The sequence below is a fragment of the Galeopterus variegatus genome, unplaced genomic scaffold (assembly GCF_000696425.1).
Source record: "Galeopterus variegatus unplaced genomic scaffold, G_variegatus-3.0.2 Scaffold1235, whole genome shotgun sequence".
Lineage (NCBI taxonomy): Eukaryota > Metazoa > Chordata > Mammalia > Dermoptera > Cynocephalidae > Galeopterus > Galeopterus variegatus.
In genome coordinates this window covers 105590-124855 of record NW_007727346.1, presented here as the reverse complement: position 1 = coordinate 124855, position 19266 = coordinate 105590, and the positions used below count along the sequence as shown (strand labels likewise).

At 36.4% G+C, this 19266-nt stretch overlaps 1 protein-coding gene across 1 annotated transcript in view; it reads right to left on the bottom strand.

Annotated features, from left to right (window-relative positions):
* MCTP1 (multiple C2 domains, transmembrane 1) overlaps positions 1-19266 on the bottom strand; it is a gene marked incomplete at its 5' end in the record, with an annotated part of 177762 nt that overhangs the window by 58948 nt on the left and 99548 nt on the right. The window contains one exon of the mRNA XM_008575761.1: positions 7410-7463. Coding sequence (XP_008573983.1) covers positions 7410-7463 — 54 coding nt within the window. The remainder of the gene's footprint in view (positions 1-7409; positions 7464-19266) is intronic.

Below are 19266 nucleotides of genomic sequence, written 5' to 3'. Positions count from 1 at the left end.
TTTTTCTTTATATAAAAGTCATCTTGATTTTTAAAGACTGGGACTTTACTTGGCTTTGGATTTGTCCCAAGAAAAAAAGACTTGTATTGAAACTTTTCTTATGAGTTAATCATATCACCAAAAAAACAAACAAAAAAAACTGAACAAACAAACAATAAAAAACGCTCACGTGCCACTGGAAATATTTTGGTAAAGCCACACATTTCTTAAAGTTGTGTCCTCAAACAATGTCAACTCCACAGAATTTCTGACATTTCCCTAATATTTCTCTTTTGCATGTGACTTAATGAAAATAGATACCTCTATTTGCATAGCCAATTCCTGTTGGCAAGTTCTTATAGTCAAGGAAGAATTCCTACTTTGTGAACTCCTTTTAGAATCTGCAGAGTCAATGTCTTTAACATGGTGAAGAATTTCTTTGCCAAACAAACTTTGAGGCGGAATAAAAATCTTGGCACTCTGGGCTCAGATGGAGCATCTGCGATGCTTGGCAACACATCTGGTTCTGCTGCTTTGGTGAAGAAACATGCTTCTCATCTCAACATGCAGTGGTGTCAGCTGGTGTCAACGACTCTGCCAGCAATCCTGAAAAAATCGTGTCTATTTCTACAAATGTTGTCAACCTCCTGAGAGCCAGGGCTGACACACTGCTATTTCAAGAGTTTTTGTCAAGAAATGGAAGTAGAAGAGGAAGTTCACTGCTGCAATACAGAAGCTAACTAGCTTTCCAGAGGACCTGTCTTGAAACATTTGATTGACCTTCAAATGAAAGTTCTGGTTCTTTGAGGCAAAGGAAATCCAACTGTCAGAATAACTCAAAAGGACAAGAGTCTATTTATAGTTTGCTTTACTTGATGGATATTTTTGCCAAATTATCTATGTAAGTCTTTTCATTTAAATTCTTTTAGCACAACTGCCACTCTGGAAGGGTACATCAGAGGTGGATATCTCCCTAAACTTTCCAAGATTGGAGAAGTATGTCTGCAGAAGAAACCCACCAACATCTGGAATCATTAGATAACTCTTTGAAAGCTAATTCTGCCACCAAAGACCTTAACATGGCTCATGAATATTTAGTCCTTTTTTAAAAAAATGATAAAGCATTAATGATGCAGACTTTTCAAAAGATGATCTCGACACAATATGAATTCAATAAGAATTTTGGAGAATTTTTGGAATCCTCACTATGCCTAACCCTCATCTAATGAACCTCCCCTTTTGTTTGTAACTGTTTTCTTTTGGCAAGTCAGTGTTTCCAGCACTTATTGCCGTGAACTGATAAGTCATAGTTAAAGGGATGTCAAAGATAACAAACCCATTGCTGTGCCAAAAACCACTCCATAGTATCAAAATCAAGCCAAAATTCAGCCTTCTTTCAAAAACTTACTTTTGAACTGAATTAAACATTATTTTTACTTGCAAAATTTGCATTAATCTTAGGCATTACTTTCAATAAGATGGTAACAATAGAGATGACTTTATGAAGATACTTTAGAGTCTCTAAAATAATTCCATTTCTATGGTGAAAAAAAAGGCATGAAAAAGTGTGTGTGTGTGTGTGTGTGTGTGTGTGTGTGTGTTTCTGGGGAGAAAATCTATTGTTTTCTTTAGATTCTCAAAGTGTAACTATGACCTAAATAAGGCTAATACTCATGGCCCTTTGTAGGGTGAAATATTTTAAGAAATAGAATTAAATAAGGCTAATACTCATGGCCCTTTGTAGGGTGAAATATTTTAAGAAATAGAATAAATGTTGTAAGGAAGTGAAATTTTTCTGTTGAAAAATAAAGTTGATCAGGATTTGCTTCTCCATTCACCAATGTACAGGCTCCTAAATAAGAAAGTACACACGACTACATTAGCGATGGGTGATAACCCAGTCTCATTTTTGGATGAGCTTTTCTGAAATAAAAATTAAGGCAATATGGATACAAATATTTGCTTTGTTAGACACTGCTTTTAGTTTCCATACTGAATGAAGAGCTGCATAGCAATATTTATGCAGATGAGTAGAACTAATAGGGAAAAATTAGGAGCTCCGATGTACTGCTTTAAAATGTAGTGTTTTTTGGAGAAGTATAAAAAATGCAGTTGAAAGACACCTGTATTAGTTTCCTATTGCTGCTGTAACAAATTACCATAAACCTTGTGGCTTAAACAACACAAATTTATTATCTCACAGTTCTGTAGTTCAGGAGTCCAAGATGGGCCTCACTGAGATAAAATCAAGATGTGGACAGGACTGCATTTCTTTCTGGATGCTCAGAGGAAGAATTCTTTTCCTTGCCCTTTCCAGCTTCTAGAGGCAGCTCACATTTTCTTGGCCTGTGGTCCCCTTCCTCCATCCTCAAAGCCAGAAACATCAGTTGCCACCCCATCCCCACAGCCAGTTTGTGTTTTATTGATGCCGTGATGCTTGGGCCTTGACCGCGTACTTCCCAGGGGGTAACAGCTGCTTCTTCCGTGCCTATTTTTTGGTCTTCAGGTTCTCCTCGTGCTTGTTGAGCCTGCAGTGCAGGCACATGCTCTCTTGGGCTGCAGATCGAGGGGCTTGTACTTCTTGCCCTTGCAGAACATTCTGAGGTTCTGTTTCTCAGAATGGTTAATGACAGTGAGAACAAGGGTGATGGATTGTGGACAGCTCGGCTGTTGGAGAGTTTGGACCTGCCACCTGACATTGTGCAGCTAGGAGAGATCCACCTTCAGGTGGTCCAGCTGTTTCAGCAGCTCTTTCTTCTTCTTGCTGTGAAGGTCCAGAGCCGTGATCTTGCCCATAGCTTTGCAAGCAGCCCTCAGCTGCTACCTGCTCTGATGGCCTCTTCCATTTTTAAGGACACGTGATTATATTGGGCCTGCTTAGATAATCCAGGATAATCTCCCTATTTTAAGGTCAGCTGATTGCCATAGCTTTGCAAGCAGCCCTCAGCTGCTACCTGCTCTGATGGCCTCTTCCATTTTTAAGGACACCTGATTATATTGGGCCTGCTTAGATAATCCAGGATAATCTCCCTATTTTAAGGTCAGCTGATTATCAACCTTCATCCTACCTACTACCTTAATTTTTCTTGGCTTTGTAGTATGACATATTCACAGGTTCTAGAGATTAGGAAATGACCAGTTCTGGTATTATCAGCCTACCACACATCCCCTTAGCCGGTATGGTGGGAAAGGGTGAAGTGTAGGAAAACAGCAAGAAGAAGTGGGAACTTAGAAGTAAATAGCCTCTGGCTGGGATGGAACTACCTAAATACTTAAAGATCATGTCTGAGGTAATTTGCATCTGCACTTTGATAACCTGGAAAACCTCCTCTTAAGGAAGCGTAAGTATGCCAAACCTGGAGTCATAAAACCTGAGCATTAGTCCTAGCTCCACCATTTAATATTTATATCACCTTTAGCAATTCACTTAAGTTTGGCTGAACCACAGTCTCATTTTCTTTTTCTTTTTTTGAGGGGGTGGGGCGCAGCTGACTGGTGTGGGGATCCAAACGCTTGACCTTGATGTTATAACACCACACTCTAACCAACTAAGCTAACCAGCCAGCCCCAGTCTCCTCATTTTAAAATGAGGGGGTTGAACTAGATTATTTCTTGGGTAGAAATAATGCAGTTTAATGTCACTATGATTCTACATAAAGTAGAGAGTGTTTTTATGGACTCGATGTCAGTGGGCTATCAGGTTAGTGGGTCTAAGCACCAACAAGTCCCCAAAGGAGGGATGGATCCTTCCCCATGTTTTGCTTATTTTATTCTTATTCGCTTTTCTCCCCAGAAGGAGACAATAAGGGGGAAAAAATAGCCCATCAGGCCCTTTGTCTGCCCCACTACCCCTCTCCCCAGATCAGCATTAGACAATAAGCATGGGATATAGCATACTATGATTGTAAAATATACTTCAGTTTATAACTAGTATGAGATGTTGCTGTAATCTTTGAAAGGACATGTCTAGACAGGCAGGCTTTCCTCATTTGTCTATTGTAGGATAGTTGCGTCACAGTTTAGCAATAGATACGTCCGAAGAACATAAGGATTTTTCCACTTTCACTCTAAAGCATTAGCAGGTCTTGATGGCTGTGGTAGACAGGATTCTAAGATGGCTGACAATATTCCCACCTCCTAGTATTATGTCATGTATAACCCCTGCTTGTGGGGGTAGGTTTAGGAATATGCTGGATTAGTCATTCCCATGATTAGGTTACATTACATGGCACAGTTGCCCTTAAGAAAGGGAGATTATCTTTGGTGGGCCTGGCCTAATCAGGTGAGCTGTTAGAAGGGACCAGCTTCTTCCTGAAAAAAAGAAATTTGAAGTGTGGGAGAGATTCAATCCAAAAGAGATTCTCCGTTGATGAATTTAAAGATGGATGGGGCCAGGGAAAGTGATCACTAGTAGTGGAAAGCCACAAAAAAACAAGGACTTTAGTCCTTCAGCTACAAGGAACTGAAACCTACCAACAACAGGCATGAGCTTGGAAGTGGATTCTTCTCCAAAGTCTCCAGATAAGTACTCATTCTGACTGTTACCTTGATGTGAGACCCTGAGAAGAGAACTTAGTTGAGCTGTTCCCAAGCTTCTGACCTACTGAATTGAGGGATAAAAAATGAGTGTTGTTTTAAGCCTCTAAATTTGTGGTAATTTGTTATGCAACAACAGAAAATGAATAAAACAATGTTATTCCAGTTAAATGTGTTTTCATATTTTTTTTAAAGAATTTTTTTTCCTTTTTGCCTTTCTTACTATCTTTCTCCAAATCCTTGGTCTGTTTTCACACCATGCAGTTATTTTATTGACTATCATTGGAAAATGCATTTTGTCAGATTAAAATCTTCTCTTATATCACTTATCAGAGTTATCTTTTTTCTCTTCTCATGGTTGATTTGAGATGAGATGTATGAATCTCAGGTATATTATATATATGTTTAGCACTGAAGAATTAAGCCAGAAAACAGATTTCAAGAATTAAAGCAAACAATCTGTGTATGTTTAAGTGACAGATACGTTTCATCTGCTGTATCTAGTTATCTTGAAACGTAATAACCTTGACGTAACAGTTGAAGAAAAAGGAGAAGCAATGTAAACATAAATGCCTGAACATTTTAATATATTTTATCAATAAACATTACCAGAATGCCATGTATTTGAATCCATGCTTTTCCTAAGGAAACCTGCATTCTATCTTCTGCTTCCTGATGTCGCAGCTGGATCCTATTACAAGGGTAGGCTGCACCATGGAAAACATGCCTAAACTTTTTAAACTACAAAAGGAAAGCTGATCTTTATTAATTAGATGTCTAGATTATGCAGATTGACCACAATATTATTACATATAACATGGTGAAAAACACTGTTATGTGGTGTATTGATAGCTCCACTTAGGTAATTTAGCTAAGCCTTATTTGCTAAGATATTGTATTAACCACAAAGGCAGGATTTGGTGTCAGGTCAAAAAATCAGATCAAACTGTGACTTTGTGGTTGATGGTTGAGAGAATGCTCTACAACAAAGGCAGCTGAGAACACAGTACGGTGTCGTCCTAACGTTTAATTCAGGAAAAATGTCATCTCCAGTACAGCTTAACATAGTACTACTACATAATGCAGATATGTGAAAATATTAACAAGTCAATGATTCATAACTAAGACTCACCATTCAAAACCCATATTCTCTGCCTTTGTGAAAACCGTAGAATTGGATTAAGAGAGAAACCACCTAATTTTAGATTTAAGCAAATGTGGACAATGGGTTTTAAAATGAAGGATAAGTCTGTGAATCACAAACCCTCACCTGAATAATGATTAGCTCTTTCAATAAAAAGGAAGAACTCAAGAAAAAAAAAATACTTCAAAGGCCATAATCTGGAAAAACTTCAAAATCTGGAGAGCCAAGTAAATCATGATTTAGCTTTTACCAACTTTAACCAAAGTCTTCCCAGGTATTAAAGTCAGCAATTAAAAAAAAAAAAGCTATTACAAAGCTATTATGTTAAGTAATTATAATCTTTGTCTGCTTCAACTTCTTATACCTGTGTCTTGCCATGTATATAATTATGCTGAGGAAAAACACTCCAAGCTCAAATGAAATAAAGCACTTCAGTTATGTCCACACGGACCTTGTCAAGTAGCCAATGACTTGCCCTTTCATTGTGAGTGACTAATATCAATGCTGGTTCTAAAGAAAGACACTTTTCATAATCGCCCAACAATCTGCTAAGTGAAAACATATGGATAGGCTTAGGCAAAGCCTGCCAGGGTCTTTGCTGAATGGAAAACAGGTGCTCCATTCTGTGCCACGTTCAAGCATTGAATAGTAGTCAGGAAAAAAAATCATTTGGGAGATTAACTAATCACTGTGAATTTTTTTTTGACATTTCTAATGCTTGCTTCCAGCACACAGATTCTTACACTGGGATATAACTGTACATCTCTACTGGAATCAAAGGTCAAGGGCATAAATTAAGATACACTGTTTTTCTCCTTTCTTCAAAAAATTTCATTGCTTTACTATAACAGAAGTCAGATAGATTCTGGTGAAGGTCAAAATCTGGTTATATATGCTGAACAATGTAGAAATAATTAATGATATTCTCTCCCCTGCCTCCTGATCTCACCCTAAGACTTTTTAGATTTTAGGTCTAGAAATGCCCAGAGAGGATGATGTAACAGCATCACTATCCTTCTTGCCATAGAAAGCATTCTTCCAACCCCAACCACTGTTGCAGTGGTGCGAGGTCATGCTAATTCCTCCCTCCAGTGGTCCCCTCTCCCTGGGGGACCACCAATTCTAGCAATCCCAGAAACTAGCTGTTATTTACCATGGTTACTCTCCCCAAACCAACCAGCATTGGGAAATATAAGACTCACTGAATGGGCTTTCCTGACCAAGGAGCCAAGGGGCCTTTTCAAATCTAGGCAAGGGCTGTGAGCACCGGGGTTATTTAAATGTCCTCCAGAGCACTCCACACACATGCATTCTTTTGCTGAGCAATTTTTCGAAAATTACAGATGACAATATCCATGTTCAACTCATGCAGGCTGCTATTTATTTTTACTTCTTCCCCCAAAGCGTAGTCCGATTTGTAATACTCGAGATAGGACACATTTTTGCCCTTCAAAACAGTTGTCAATGCCGTTATCTTCACGAGAGCTATCAAATTCCAGACAAGCTGAATTATTTTTTTTTTTTTGTTCCTGGCAGAAAAATATTTGACCCAGCTCTGGACAAAAGCGAAGAGGATTTATAGCCCTCTCTCCCTCTTTGCAACATGCGGTGGCATTGTTAGGATGATAAACAGCACTGTCCAATTTTCTGGACTCAAACACTTCAACGCCTTTTTTAACTGTCTCTGAAAACAGTGTCATGTCTACATTTCCCCATCCCCAGGTACCCAAGTGCTGGGAAAGATAATTACCTTGTCATCTTTGTCTTCTTCTTCTTCCTCGTCCTCTAGCATGTCCTCCACTACCTGCAGACAGAAACAGAAGTCGTTTTTGTGCTCTTAAAGGAGAGAATTTTGTTCTGTCATTTTGAACCTTTCAGAAATGAAAACTTTATTAACATTTGAAACAGATGCATGAAGAAGGAATATTTGATCTAGAGACAGCGATTAGGAAAATGCTCTGCCTTTAATTGATTAAAACCAGGGACCTGCATCCCAGTCAGGGGAATTCTATTTATGTGAAGTGTTTTGTGACAACTTAAAGAATCTGAAATATGCATAAGGTAAACTAACATTAATTTGGGGGATGCTTTAAATCAGGAAATTTCCTTTCTACCTATTCTGCTGTCTATAATAATCAGGCACTTTAGATTTAGGGCTAGATAACTAAGCATGAAACAGTTCTGCTATTTCTAATTTACTTTCCACCAAACTCTAACGTAAAAAACTATATCTGTTAATTGATTCATGCCTATGGTCTATGGCATAAAACTAACAATATCTTCTATGGCTCAAATTTTAATTATTATGTATAAATGTCAACTCTTGACTATCTATTACTTTTTGATTTTTGCAGATTACCTGAAAGTTTCATTTTAATTCTCTGTGATTTTATACAAGAATTATATTAAGGGAATAGATATTATGAAGCAAAAATTAGAAATGTATTCTATAATCAAATGTGTACAGGGCCGGCCCCGTGGCGCACTCGGGAGCGTGCAGCGCTTGGGAGCACAGCAGTGCTCCCGCCGCGGGTTTGGATCCTATATAGGGATGGCCGGTGCGCTCACTGGCTGAGTGCGGTGCGGGCGACACCAAGCCAAGGGTTGCGATCCCCTTACCGGTCACGAAAAAAAAAAATGTGTACAGTGTGTGTGTATAACCCAGGCAGGTGGATATGGATTCGTGTACTCTTTTAATCACTCTTAGATCGTCTACTTCAGCAGAATGGAATAGTCATTTTGGATTTGCCAAATAATTTCCCTTTGCCTTGATCAATACATAACCGCAGGCATTAAGAATGGAACGTCATTCCATTTCAGTTGTTTATGATTTTACACATGTACACAAGCATACACAAGTGCACTCCATGGATCCAAAAATGTTTTAAACTTTGGGGAATGTTGTTATTCAGGTAAGTCCCAAATGTATTTATGACATTTGATACAGTTTCTAAATTTCTGTAGTATTTTCCTAATTGAGTCCAGATATCTATTTCTGAATAGACTCAATAGACTCATAGAATCATGGTTATCAAATATTTTAAAACCTTTCTCCCAAAGCTCATAACTTCAGAAGAAAGAGACACGTAGCCCTTCTTTCTTTTTGATATAAACAGGAATATTCTGTGAGTGAAAACTCCAATAAACAAGACTGTATTATACAAAGAGTTACATAAACTGAGATAACATTTCAGGACTCTCAGTTATTCCTTATAATTTTTCTCAAATATTCTAAAAGCCATTAACTGATTTAAAAGAATAGCCAAAATGCAAACCTCCGGGTCTCATGAATCAATATATAACCCAAAGTATATGATGATCTGTGAGATTGTTTCTAATTTAATGTCATACTTTAAGTCTTCTGTGAAATGGTAGAATTTTGTGTTTTTTCAGTTGGACATTCAACATTTCAAAAGTATCATAGTAGCACCATATGCTGTTTCCAATATCTAATAAGAGCTTACACTTTCTTTGGGAACATATACAATGATTCAGCATCAACATTAAAGATAGACTCTTGCATTCTCTCTAAACATATTCAGCCACCCCATACACATTTATTTATAAACCTCCTTGTCAAAGGCACACAGTGCTAGGTAATATGGGAACACAAAGATGAATAACACAGATGCTTTGTGTATAGCCCTATCAACCCTCAAGAGGCTTACAATCCAGTAGGTTTAAATGGGGCCTATCAGATAACCTTTCATGTTGACTTTCAACTTCCCCAAATTGGAATCATTCACATTACAAATAACAGACAACAATAGCAACAATGTATAGTTGAGGTGACATATATGCCAGGCTATTCCAGGCTATTGTGACAGAGGTTTAAAAAGGAAAAGCAGCTGCAATATTTCAGTGCATTATGTTGCAGCAAAATAATTCACCCAACCCTCACACGATTTTTTAAAATGGTTACTATTTTGTACCTCTAATAAAATTATCTTTAAAATTTTAGCTTTAGGGCCGGCCCAGTGGCGCACTGCTACAGTGCGCCACTTGGGAGCGCGGTGGCGCTCCCGCCGAGGGTTCGGATCCCACATACAGATCGGTTCCTGCTCACTGGCTGAGCGAGGTGTGGGAGCAACACCGAGGGTTGCGATCCCGTTGCCGGTCCCGGTCCGGTACGGGCGCGACACTGAGGGTTGCGATCCATTGCCGGACACAAAAAAAGACAAAAAGGAAAAAAAAAAATTTTAGCTTTAAATGAAGTAGTTTCTTTGCTAAAATTATCCATGCAGTCATATCAAATATGCCAAGGAAAATAAAACAAATATACTTTTACTCCTATGAATAAATTCAAGTATTGTAACTAGTTATTATTAAGAATGTATTACATGCCTCCTCTCTGCAGTACTTATCACACTGCAGGTGCTATGAAAGAAGAATGGCATTGAACTAGCAGATTGAAAGGTACATAATAGATGTTCAAGAAATATTTGCTGATTGAGTGAATAGATTAATACATCATCTATTCTTCATGTCTTTGAACATACTTTTTGCTAAAGGACCTGTTATTTTTCTCACAGAACTAACTTAGCTCACCTGAAAAGACATATACCTAATCAATGATGCAGATTAATAAAAGCAAATATTCAAAATGCTTTCAAACATTTGCCTGGAAATAAAACTGATGAGCATTTAACCTTTATTTTAAGATTTGGAGATCTCCACTATCTTCAAATTAATATTTAAAAATCTAAAATATGATTGAACCATAAAACAAATCACTAGCTTAATTTACACATTTTACAAATCGGCTGTAGATCTTATGTTCAAGTATGACTCAAAGAGGTCTACAGAATCAAGCTCTTCATTTGCAAAACCCTAACTGTTCTTACCCTGCACAAGTGGGTAATTGGCTATGCACAATTTCTCCACAAATGTGCCGCCAGAACCACCCAATACAACCATTTGCTTTTACATTGGCAGAAAAGTGTTGTGTTAGTGAGAGGCCTTTGTGTTGCGTTTTAGCGCTCTAGTGAGGGCTTTTCTCCTCCTCTGGTGCCTGTTTAATGTTACATCATAAACATCTACAAGTGAGGATTTATAATACAGATGGTTTCCTATTGATGCCTTAAAACTGCTTCAGAGTGTATTCCACTATCACATTTTGCTCAGGTGAAGCGTAAGGTGCCTTGGAAAATGAAGAGGATAAAAGCACCTATCCCATAGTGTTGATTAAGGAAGGATCCGATGAGAAAATATATACAAAGTACTCAGCACAGTTCCTGTAAGTACTCAAAAAATGTTAGCTATTAATAAACATAAATAACCTCAACTTAATATTTTAAACATTAATTTTTAGGAATTAAATCATATATTTTTCCTGGGCAAAATATTCTGTGTCCTAAATGACATACAAAATTCTGATTCATGTTTTCATTGACACTCAGAAACACATACAGAGGCACAGGTAGAGATGTGGATGAAGATTCCAAATTAAAATTATGATGCTTTCACAACTAATCGTCAGGCTTTAATGGTCCAGTGAAATGGATGGCTTTGAGGACAAGAGTGTCTCAGAAGCTGAGCTGTGCTTTAAGACATGAGCTCTAGCCAAATGCAATGAACATAGAAACTGCAAACTGAGCTTTAAAAACAAACTGTATATATCACTGAAGTGCATTTAATGACGGCACAAAATTGTAACCTTTCCCAGAGAACTCAAAAAACACCTGCTATTTAGGAAGAGCATGCTGGAGTTTAACACTTAACTAAGGAAAACAAATAAAATAAAGGAGTTCTAGTCTCAAATTCCAGCTCTTTCCTCTTCGAATTAAACCAAATAAGCACTACATAGTTTTGTGTTCAAGTATACAAAGTCCAGTTTCCAAAACATTTGTCAGCAATAATTTAATAACAACACATTCACAGGATTTCCTTGATTGGGGGAAAAATAAAATGAGTGACGAAAAATGCATGTGTTAGAAAAGATAGTCTCAAATTCCAGCTCTTTCCTCTTCGAATTAAATCAAATAAGCACTACATAGTTTTGTGTTCAAGTATACAAAGTCCAGTTTCCAAAACATTTGTCAGCAATAATTTAATAACAACACATTCATAGGATTTCCTTGATTGGGGGAAAAATAAAATGAGTGACGAAAAATGCATGTGTTAGAAAAGACACATTTACAAAATCAGTTTTTTCTCTTTTTTCTTAAGGGGGAATATCTTAGATCGACTCTAGAATTCTCTTTCCAAATTATGCTTTCTGATACCTTGCTTGAAAGCAAGTAGTATTAATCAAACAAAGGAAGGGCACTAGGGAAATCAGAAAGATGTAATGCAAGCAGTTAAAAGTGACATGACCTTCTGTAATGTCGCTCGTCACAGACTTATATGCCACACACTGGAGGAAGGTCTTGAAAGAAGCTGATTCTCGGTACTATTCCTTGAATGTAATACTAATAAAGATGACATTTTAAAAAACACACATAGACAGCCCCAAATGCAGCACGCCAGCTACATTACAGCCAAAGAATAGGCAGATAACATTATTTTAAAAAGCATAATATTTCCTCTTCCATATTCAATATTTGCTGAACATTTGTCATTAACATATAAAATATAACATGTGGCTGTACATTTTAAAAATCCATTTTTAAAATGAAATGACATTGCATCTACAGAATCTAAAATATCTTACATAGTTGTAGAGGAGCTCTTTTCATATTACAAGATTTTTAACTGTAACAACACAAAACACTTTGTGATTTGCAAGGAAATAAAATGTTATTTGACGAAAATATTAATCATGATGTTGATAATTTGAATAAAAATATGACATCACCTTTAGAATTATTCCACAGGCTAAGATATAAGGGAAGTGACAGAATGATGCAGTATAAGAAAGACCAAGACAGTGAAAGGATAAGGAAAAGTGGATTCAGGCAAACCTCATTAGTAAAATCATCATAAACAGTGGATACTAATTATTGCTTTTCAAAACCATTTTAGGGTACACGTTTAAAACTAAAGTGACAAGAGGTCGTTAAAAGGTCCATGAATAATTCTTGAAACATTTGTATTACAATCTTCCCAGGAATAAAGTCTTTGACTTATTTAAATCCCTTTAAACAAAAAGAAACCAAAAGAATCTTGGAAAGATAAGCGAAGTACTGAGTACTACGAAAGCCCAAACTTCTCAAAAGCCAATGCTGACACAAACCAGTTTCTTTTGTATGTTTACTTTCTTTCCTTGGAAATAACCTTTGGATTAAATGCATGTTTTGCTATGCTGAGAATGAAGAGTTGCACAATTCAAATTGCTTTCCTCCAAACCAGTCTATAAAGAAGCAATGCATTTAAATTAAAGAAGAAACACTGCTGTCCAGATGTGCAACTGTGATGTTAAAACATTAAAAAACTTGTCACAAAAGAAGTTTCATATTTAATTTTATATTCATAGAACATCCAAGTGTACAGTTGTTTATATTTGGATACATTACAAACTAAATGCTTATTTCTGCCCTAGAGATATGGAGGAATTTGGGGAGAGTGGTATTCTTCAACATGGGTCTGGAGTTCATTTATACTATTGTGTGTATGCAGGAACTAAGCAGAACATGCTTTTGTGTGCCAATGGTTTTATTACAAGTATGTGTAAGTATAGTATGAAATTATACAGTGCTATGGATTGGGAAGATGCATAAACCACACAAATGATTTCAGATTGCTTGAAAGTGCAGGAGGTCAGGCTGAAGACTTTTGTGGTCATTAAGATCATTAGAGATGTGCTTGTGCAGACATTTTTACAGCAGTATACCTGTTTCTCACAAGATTTTTGAAAAGGAACTTTGCTAAATGAATGGCACAGTTAAGCTGTACTTTACTCCATATTTCTAAGAATAATAAGAGTCAAACAAGTCTGGGATACTGTTTCATCCAGAATATCTGAAAAGCAGCTGCATGTATGATGTCTGCTTAGTTTGATTCAAGCTATTAAGAATTTAACCTTGGAGTATTTCAGCTACAGTAGTCATCAAGATAACTGAACCACTAGATGTAATAATAATTAGTGCAATAGGCTTGCCAGTGAGGCTGAATATATTGCAATACAAAAGAAGGCAGACTAAAAAGAAAAGCATTAGTGCTTACTGCTAAAACACTTCCTGATTTTTACTGACACACTCAAATACAATTATTTCTTCTTGCAGAATGTATTTCCTTGGCTCATTCTGGGAAGTGCCATGTTGTAATTTAGTCTGATTCTTAATAGGAAATGTGGCTTTAATGTGGCTATCAGATGACTTTTGATGCATGCCACTGATTATATACAGCCTGTATTCTGCATTGTCAACAACAGCACTCTTATTTGCAGTATAATATGTTTTCCTGTAAGGTGCAAGGACAGTAAATTTACTTTACTGGCCAAGAGTATGTAACCTTTTATTTTCTTAAGTGTCAGCTTAATATGCAGAAAAAAACCCTTCCATTAAGAAAGACTAAACAATAACTAATATAAATTCTATAATCAGTATAAGCATCTTAAATGAATTTCTTTTCATATTTCCTACTCAGTATTCTTAAATGTTCATTCTTACACTTACACAAAGCACTGCGAACAGAATTCTAGTGTTTATTTGAACTATGTCTCCATCTAAAGGCTTCACAATGTATTGTATTTTTTGCTTGCAGGAAAATTCTAATCTTGGCTATCTTTAGGATATTGCATATTAATTTAATTGAGTAGGAAAAAATAGGTCAACTATAAACCTATAATGTGTTTTTTAAATAATAATGCTTTCTCGAAGCTATATTATCTGTCAGGTTAAAAAAAAGCATACAAAAGGCCAAAAAATCGAGTTATTTCATATGCTTTGCTGATAAAATTAAAAGATAACTAGAGACAACACTAATCTATTTCATAAAATTTAATGTTTTCAAAACAAATTATTTTTGTATTTAATAATAGAGTTCAAATAAAAACTAAAATTATGTATAAGCCTCTATATTTAAAGCCAAATTTCCTTTCAAGATCCACAACTTTGTAACAGAAAAGACACAATTTTAAATGTTTCGAACCTTGAAAACAACCTTAGGAATTTTAATTTTTTAAGCATCTAATGAAAGTTCCACATTATCTATTTAAAACATTTTCTTCAAAGCAAGAAAAGAAAGCTGCTGTGACCTTTGTAAGAATACCATGTACTGCCATCTTCTCATAAGTGTACTTTGCTCTAACCGTATCAGATATGTCTGGGAGCATTAAAGCTACAATTGTCAAGAAATTCTTTTTCAGGTAAATGCATAATTTTGCACATGTATTACAGGTAAATACTATACTTTTGGAACATTAGGAATCATAAAGAACAAAATTTGAAAACAAAACCAAATTCATCTTGGAAATTAATGTTAGCAAACTTAGGACCATACTGATCTGTTAGGTTTGATTCACTTTTAATGGAAATTCACAGCAACTCCCTATTTTAAACAATATGTTGGGGGGTCATGAAGGGGATGTGTGGAATGGATACATATTTGAAGAGAAAAATATTCTGACACAAATTTCAGTTTTCTTTTCCTTTTCTTTTCTTTTCTTTTTGGCTGAGAATATTTTGAGGCCTGAGAACATTGTGTCAGAAAATTTAACTTTAAAAATGGAGCATGTTTTGAATGTCAAAAAATCATAGAGTCAGAAAACTTCAGTTCTTTCCTTCTATCTCTTTCCTATAAATAATAATGATAAAATATTTTTTATCTTTTTTTTTATGAAGAATAATCACCTTACAAAAGAAAGCCCTAGTGGGTTTAGACCTACATTTGGACTGAAAAGACTGTCTGTGGTGAATGGTGAATTGCAGCATAAAAGCCTGAATGAAAAGAACGTTTGCAAAACCTCACACAAAACCTCGGTGACCGTTATATCATGAGCTTCTTGCAATATAACACAGAGCTCTATACCCTAGGAAAATGCCTGCCTGGTCTACTCATCATTTCTGCTTTATGTAGTGTACTGTGTGATTGCCAAATTAGTGTATAATGCATTTATAATATTTATAGTACCAACATTTGGTTAAATAACGTTTATGTAAGATTTATGTTGATTTTTTTTTATTTCTCATTTAATGGCAGATTATGAAGAGCATGTTTCATAAAGATAATTCTCCATTTAAATTCATCAGTCCATTAAATATTAAAATTATGTTTCTGATGCAATCGAGAACAAATTTGTCCAGCTTCAGTGATTATTTGCACTCATAAAAATTAGGTTTGATTAATAAAATTTAAATGCTTGATTAAGTTGACATTTTCATGTTCCATTCTGATTTATTAAAATTAGTCCCTGTCTCCAGGCCTGGTATGCTGGTGTAGGTTTACCTTTCCCCTTCTCTTACCCAACATCCTGAGTGAGGCTGTTACAAAGGAGTATTTTGCTTTTGGACTCAATGATAGTTTCAGTCAAATGCCCTGTTCTTTGCTCATGGTGCTGCCTGCCTTTGTCTTTATGGACTGTGCATGGTGGAGATTTGTATTAAAATAAACAAGAAAAATGTTTCTTTCAGATATCCATAGATATGATCTGTAAAATGGCATACACTTATGGTATTTCTGTAAGATTTAGTTACCAAGAAGCTTTAATCTGTTGAAGACTGCTTTTGTTCAAATTTCTTCATATGCTTTTTTTATTGATAAAAATATTGTTTTTATTTTCGTGGGACTTCCATGTACATAGCAGGGAGATCATGAACACAGGAAATCTTACTGTGGCAATGCTGTTGTCTTCATCTTAAGCTTAAAACTAAGAATGACTAATGGCCATGAAAACCATCCTCTTCAACAGGACTTACAAGGGAACTCTTCAAGAGAGGTAATGACTTTATGTCCAAACCCCATAATACCCACTCTGCCTTGTTCTGTTTCATATATGGGAAGGTGCTTAGTTGTCATTTATGAGCACTCACTATGTGCTTACCGTATTGTATTAATCATCTCTTAAATGCTCAGAAGATCCCAACAAGGTAGCTATTGTCTCCATTTTATTGATGAGAAAATTGAGGGAATGAATAATTTTGTAGAGCTGACAAGTAGAAGGTTTGAAATTTAACCCCAGGTCTTCTGAATTTCAAAGTTTCAGCTCTTAACCTCTACCAACTGAAAAGGCATAGTTGTAACACTTATTTTTAAGATGTTTCTGATGTTGTCCATGGGACTGTAACACATTTGGGAACTTTGTTTAGGTGAACTGTCTTTCTCTTATTTAAGCAATGCTACCAAAATATTTAGTTATTTTTGAAATAAGTGATCGTGTGTGACAGTTATTTTCTTTTTCTTATATGATGAAATAAATTCAGTAACAAATGGCAGAAAATGCCCTTTTTAGGTATATTTTAGTTTGGTCACTGAAACTAGTAAGATATATTTTAGTTTGGTTACTGTTCTAGTTCCATATTTAGGATGGTAGAAAGGTCTTAAAGTTGCGTGCTCTTGACAAATGTATCCCATACAACACTTAAAAAATAAATACAAAACTCGTAGGATTATTGGACTCCTAAGAATAATGACTTATAAATACTTTCCAGAAGCAGATTAAGACAATATCATTTGATTTCTAATTTTAATTTTGTGTCACCTTTCTGAACCAGGGACAATAAGTCTCCACAAATGTTATAAGAAACCTTCTGTCAACACCACTCACCACACTGGCCATGATAATTGAGACTAGCAATGCAAACTAGTCACAGGGTCATGAATCAGCCAGAAGGTGCTTCTGTTGGCCCCACATCCTACCTCCCTCACCACAAGATTTCTAGGAGTTTGGCTGTCTACCAGGAGGAGATTGCAAAATCATTTAGAAAGATCAAAAAGGAAATCACTAGAAAAAGGATCATGAATCAGCCAGAAGGTGCTTCTGTTGGCCCCACATCCTACCTCCCTCACCGCAAGATCTCTAGGAGTTTGGCTATCTACCAGGAGGAGATTGCAAAATCATTTAGAAAGATCAAAAAGGAAATCACTAGAAAAAGGTATGATAACACATCTACCCTGAGTCCAAAACTGTGGATATTCTTTTTCTCCTCTCCTGAGTCTTACTCCTCAATTACAGAAATGACAAAATTGTGCGGACAGACCTTTTGGAAGGAGGACATAGATGATTAAACCAGTTGGCTGTCATATGGGTAGACTCTTCAGTTGGACACTTTGGAGGACCATCAAGGTGATGAATTTCTTGGATCATGGGAGTCTTTGAGGTAAGCTTAGGGCGTCAGTTTTTCAATGATTCTTTGGGGCTCCAGGGGTCAATTGGGGCTCAAATACAAGAAAATCATCCACCTATGGGTGTAAGACCTTCAGGTGTCCTTCAAAGTTGCCAAGACAATTCATTTGGTGGAAAAGAAACAGGGTTTCAGGGAAGAAATCCTCTATAAGAACTAGGAGTACCTCTTTGCCCTGTTACATTCCCATATATGTCTCTGCAGAATTTGAGCAGGATGGGAAGAATTCAGGAAGATGGTGGGGGACCAAAATAGGAGAGTCACTGTAGGCATCCTCTATGGCAACTACCACTAACTTTAAACTCTAAGTCTCTCTTCTGAGTCCTAATAGATCTAAGGCAAGAAGTGTGCCTTCCGATGAGGAAGATCTTTAGTAATTGACTTTTAAAAATAGAAATGTTTTCCTTTACATCTTTCTCTATATGAACTGACATGTCACGTACAGGTAACTCTCATCTTCCACCATTCTACAATTTTATCTTTCTAATTTTAAGTTTAGCCACAGTTTGAGAATAGAGTAAAAGGACAGTCAATAAACTTGAGAAGTATTAAAGGCAAACATGGAGTTACTCAGTGAAAGAGACAGACTGAGGAGTGAAATAAGAGCTGTGGCTACAGATAGTTAACCCTCCTTTCTTTACAATACACCACACACACACACACACACACATCTAGGATGATCTCAATGTCTTTCTTTTGTGCATTCTGCAATCATATACAGACTTCTATCACTGCACCTATTTACTCATGTATTCTATTTAGTTGTTTCCCCTCACTAGACCACAAACTATCCTGGGAAAGGAGCATGTCTTAATCATCTTTAAACAACAGTCAGCACTGTTATTCTCTGTAAATGTTCAATAATTTGTTGAATGGAAATAATTATGCATAAAAATTAGACAATTTTTGGTTTGGAAAGAAATATTGGACTAAAATATTTATTCATTCATCAAACATTTTTTGAGCAAGTGATCTTGCTGCTGTCTGACACATCTTGCTTTGTTTTGGGCTTAGATACACAAATAAAAGAAACAATTAGATCAAAGGCTGGTGAGGAAGACCCACAGTGAGGCAATTATTACAATACAGTGAGAGTGTTGTGATTTTTATTGTTGTGGTTTTTCTGATTTGTTCTTGAGGGCTTTCTCTTGAGAGTGGCCATAAGACAAGATAGCCACTTTCTAGGAGAGCTCTGACCAGGGGAAAGTTAGGTTCAGTTGTGTCAGTTAGGTGAGACCCAATGCAGAGGTAAAATTGAAATGCATGAACCAGAAGAAATTTATTACTCACAGGTTCAGAGAGGTTATGAGTGCCAGTGGGAGGCTGAGGGAAGTCTGGAGGTGACAGGGAACTCAACCAGTGGGTGTGGCATGTGAGAGAAAGAGC